Here is a 5,195-nt window from a genome sequence, read left to right as displayed (position 1 = left end):
TAATTCACATGTAGAGTGAACGAAAGGTACGATGAAAATTAAATATGTAATTTAGTAAATATACAATTTAAGGATGAGGCGATTAAATATAGTCACTCGTTTTAACGCGGACGGCCGCGAGGCTGTCGCATCGAATTAAAACTCTGCCAGCGTATACTTGTCCGTCGGTTCCGCATTGAATGCAAATCTCACTCACTACTGAATTATTATGATTATTATGCGCGGCAGAGTAGAAGAAGTGCAAACGGTCGAAACCACTGAACATCAAGCCAAACAATATAATGAGGAGCATGCAATGCACGTCGTAATCCTGATCGATAATCTTGCCGTTAATACACGAGCTAGCTTGAGGACGATACCATGGACGAGAAACTGCTAACCAACTATATATAAATAAAGATGACAAGAGAGGGAGAGAGAGAGAGGGGACGTAAGGGGAGTTATTACAGCAGCTTGACCACCTCGGGGATGTCCACCGGGTAGCGGTGGATGCACTCCGTCCACGGGCCGTCGACCGGCGTCGAGACGGAGCGTAGGCAGCGCCATACGGCGCTGTTGCACTTGAAGCCGCTGCCGAAGCCGATCATCCAGATGCGGTCGCCGCGGCGCATGCGGCCCTTGGCTTCGATGTACCCCAGCTCGTACCAGAGCGAGCTGCTGGAGGTGTTGCCGAAGCGGTGCAGCGCCATGCGCGACGCCTCGACGTTGTCGGGCGACAGCCGCAGGCTGCGCTGGAGCTCGTCGATGACGGCTCTCCCGCCGGCGTGGATGCAGAAGTGCTCGAAGGCGCGCTTGAAGTCGGGGATGTAAGGCTTCCACCCGGGGCGCGCCGCCCCCATCAAGCGGCGAGCGACGAGGCTCGCCAGGAAGCGGAGCTGCTCCGTCACCGGCAGCACGAGAGGACCCACCGTCGTGATGTTGGTCCGCAGGGCCTCGCCGGCGATGGCCATGAGGTCCTTGGAGAGGTTGATCCCGGAGTTGCCGTCGCGGTCCTCCTCCTCGTAGACGCAGCGGTAGGCCTGGTCGTCGGCTCCTTTGTGGGAGCGCACCACGTGGAGCAGCCGGTACTTGGCGCGCCCGCGATCCCTCCGGCAGTTGGAGAGCAGGAGCGCGGCGGCTCCCATCCGGAAGAGGCAGTTGGGGAGCAGCATCGACCGTTCGTTGCCGGCGTAGTAGTTGGGCGTGATGATCTCGGTGGAGACGACGAGGGCGTAGGAATTGGGATGGGCCTGGAGGAGGTCGCGCGCGAGGTCGATGGAGATCAGCCCCGCGCTGCAGCCCATGCCGGAGAGGTTGAAGCTGAGGATGTTGCTGCGCAGTTTGTACTTGTTCACCACCATGGCCGACAGCGACGGCGTGGGGGAAAAGAGACTGCAGTTGACGACGAGTATGTCGATGTCCTTGGGCTTAAGCCCGGTCTTGGCGATCAGCTCGTCGACGGCGGAGAAGATGACGAGCTCGGCCTCGGCGCGGGCCGCCTCCAGAGAGGCGCGCGGGGGTATGTAATGGTTGGCCGGCGGGAGGCACGTCTCCTCGCCGAGGCCGGAGCGCTCCAGAATGCGCACCTGGAACCGGACGCTCTTCTCGTTGAAGAAGGGCATCAGGCGGGCGTGCTCCAGGAAGGTGGAGAAGGGCACCCGGCAGTTGCTAGTGGGACGGAAGCAGGCGAAGTCCACCAGGTAAACCGGGCGCGGCCGCGACATCAAGTAGGCGGTGCCGACGAGGACGAGGACGAAGAAAGTGGACAGCGTGTGCACGGCGGTGATGCCGAGGGCTCGCCAGAGCGCCACCAGCTCGGCAGGATCCTGCTTCAGGACTTCGAGGAGGAAGCCCGCCATGACCGGAACCAGGAGCAAGGTCACCAAGTGGTTCGCCAGGTACTGGTACCCCAGTTTCACGTACTTAAGCTTCACCGAGCTCAACAACTCCGGCCGGACCTCCGACGACGGCATACTATATATAGATTCCGATCGATCGATCGAGCTTCACTGACACTAGTACTCGCTTAGCGAGCAGGGAATTAAGGAGGTGGTTGATATATATAGAGAGGTTTGTGTTTAATTGTGAGAGGATCTAGCTAGCCATAGCCATGAATGCGAGTAGGTTGGCAGGTAGTAGGTTGAACTTCAAATTGCGGCCCGGGCCCACTACCCGCCGATCGATATTAAAACCTACTAAAGTTTGTCTCCCTGTAGTTCGGATCTAGACACTTGCCGCATATTAATTCTATATACATATATAGATATATAACGGAACGGTATGATTATGATAGATCCGTATGTTGGATTTCTTTGCTAAAACGCGCGTGTCCATCCTGCCACTAGACATGTGCGCAGCCAGATCGACTCGGTGGACGGGCCGACATTTAAACCATCGTTTTGTTCTAATGAATGTTCGGTTAGATGTAGTCTTCGTATAAGTAATTATTAACCCTACACGTATTGATATAGACATTATATTCCAAAAGGGTTTTTATTGAGTAAGCTAAATTCTAGGAGGGTATTCGCTTATATTTAATATGCATTTTCTTACCTATTTTTTAAAATTAGAAATATTTCTCAAAATTACTAAATAAAAGTTTCAGTAAATCCTCCTATTTTTAACTTACTCCGTTATATCTCTATCCAAATTGAAATGTCTCAATCCATTAATTTATTTCATAATAAATACAATTTAATGCTATAGACTATGCCAAGGACTACTTTCGGTATAGCTAGATATGTACAATTTCATCAACTTTTGTTAGAATAAGTTAACTATAACTTCATTTACCCAACCTTAGATAAAGGTTGACCTATCATCATTTCATCACGCATCCAACCCTCTGGATAATTGTTAATCATCAATGTTAATACTTGTTGGACTTTTCATTTACCAAATGTCTTATCAACCTCCTCGATTCATTTGAATCTCATTCAATATTAAGTATATATTTACTCAACCTTAGCCTACTTATTATATTAGCTTAACTTAATTAATCATACCTTAGTCATATTGCCTTCAATATTATTGTATCAACATAATATTATCTAACCGTATGATCTAAATCTTGATTAGGACTAAACTGGGCATGCCTATATTAGCAATCTCCACAACACTACCTATTTAGGGTTCGGATTGTATTAATAATCTTACTCATTTTCATATTTAACTATATGTTTATGTTAGACCTGATCACTACTCCAAATTCTATTAGGATCAGTGTCTCTGTGGTAGAAGAGGATGAATATATAGCACTTTTTCCCTTCTTACTGATTAAACAAAATACAAACATTAAAATAAGAATAAAATTAAAATAATAAAAGCTTTGAGAAGACAGATCGAGTTTGGGAGTGATTTGCCCTTGGTTGTTATTTTCTGTGTAGCACCTTCCGTCTCTTTTGTAGCTTTCAGTCCTGATCCTACCATTTATTATTATAGTGACTATTAGTCGATTGACTCTTAAATCTTATTAAAAAAATTTTAATCTCTAGCTCTAGTTTGTTTAGGGTTTAGGGTTTGAATTGATCATCATAGCATCAATCAATTAATTAATGTTCCATCAACTTTACACTATAGTCTAATTAACCAAGAGATTAAGTGAAATGACATTTAAAGGGAGATAAAATGGTCCATGGCTCCATAAAATTAGAGAGTTCCAGTAATATTAGGTGGAATAAAAGTCTCATATTAAAAATATATGAAAAAAAAATCATCAATTTAAAAGATATAAAAAAATAACTTTATTAGTTTGAAGCCTTTTGAATAGAGCTCAAAAATAAATACATAAGAATTTAGATCCAAAGTAGATAATCTCATATCATTAAGTAAACATGTGAATTTTTTAGTCATAACAACTGATATTAGAGTCATGGTCCAAATCAAGTCATGTAAGTGGACTAGTGGGCTTCCAAAGAAGTGAACTCTAAGCGAAAAATTCAAACAGATCAGGAGTGACCGAATATTTAATGGAAATCCTAAAGAAGTGAATTCTAGGTGGTGAAAAGTTCAAGCAAGTCAAAAGTGACCAGATATTTGACGGAAATCTTAAAGAAGTGAATTCTAAATAATGAAAAGTACAAGCAGATCAAGGATGACTAGGGTGATGAAAAAGTTTTAGAGGAAAGAAATCATTTCGGTTGATTGGATACTTAAGGGAAGACTCAAATCATGTTATGGGTAACCGGATATTTGAGTGGAGGATTGGACCATGAAAATAATGGTCAGGGGTGACCGAATGCTTGGAGAAAATTCTAAGTTCATTCATGAGGGAGTGAACCCTACATGGTAAAAAGTCTTAAAAGAGAGGAGTGACTTCGATTGACTGGATGCTTGAGGGATGCCCAGAATAGGTCAAAAGTGACCAAATCCTTGAGGGGAGATCAAGATCATGAGAATAATAATGGTCTTTCGTTTGAATGAAAGTCCCATAATAAAAATACATAAAAAAGATCATAAGTTTATAAGATAAAAGATATCTCCATTCATGTCAAGCCTTTTGGATATAATATAAAAAAATAAATCTATGAGGACTTAGATCCAAATTAAAGTAAATAATATCATACTATTATGAATATATATGAATTCTTTTAATTTAATCTTGACACATCTTTTAATAATAGATCGAATGAGACATAAATCGAATAAAAATCAATACAATTTTATTTGTATGATTGAGCGAGTGAGAGTACACCGGCCCAAATTAGATTAGAAGAGTATAAACAAACACTTCTTAATTTTTACTCAATTATTACGTAAGTATCTCACTCTTAATTAGGTCAAAAATGATCCATTAACACAAACCCATGTCACATCTCGAAACAAGAGTAGAGTAGTTGATTCTCCTTTTTCAAAGTAAAGCTTAAGATCTGGTTTATTTGATTAAAAAAAACAGTCTCTCAAAAATATTTTTCTTAATTTTAACAAAATAAAATTCAAAAATAACTTCTAATGATCTTATTTCGTTTAATGGATCTTTAACCTGTGTGAATTTTAGAAGAAAAAAAATCAACAATTATTAGCTAGGAAGGCGTAAGACCCCTCTTCGCTGCCACAGATGGTCCTAATGTGTATGATTAAGCTCCTCAATAGTAATATTATCATATATAATAAAATGCCATATGAAAAAAATGGGGTTTTGGTTACAACAACTTTTATCGCTAATTAATTAAAATTTAATACTTTATTATAACGAGCCCCCCCCCCCCCCCCCAGGC

The 5,195-nt window shown here is 42.6% G+C and overlaps 1 protein-coding gene across 1 annotated transcript; it reads right to left on the bottom strand.

The window, feature by feature from the left end:
* Positions 1-279: 279 nt before the first annotated feature.
* On the bottom strand, positions 280-2,029 carry LOC122002446 (3-ketoacyl-CoA synthase 6-like). The gene has a single exon (XM_042557620.1). The coding sequence runs from the start codon at positions 1,950-1,952 to the stop codon at positions 444-446; it is 1,509 nt and encodes a 502-aa protein (XP_042413554.1). The 5' UTR covers positions 1,953-2,029; the 3' UTR covers positions 280-443.
* Positions 2,030-5,195: the final 3,166 nt, after the last annotated feature.

This window comes from Zingiber officinale, chromosome 7A (assembly GCF_018446385.1).
Source record: "Zingiber officinale cultivar Zhangliang chromosome 7A, Zo_v1.1, whole genome shotgun sequence".
Taxonomy (NCBI): domain Eukaryota; kingdom Viridiplantae; phylum Streptophyta; class Magnoliopsida; order Zingiberales; family Zingiberaceae; genus Zingiber; species Zingiber officinale.
This window is presented reverse-complemented; position numbering and strand designations above follow the sequence as displayed.

Coding starts and splice junctions, on each gene's coding strand:
- LOC122002446 (XM_042557620.1), bottom strand. CDS start 1,952: ATGCCGTCGTCGGAGGTCCGGCCGGAGTTGTTGAGCTCGGTGAAGCTT.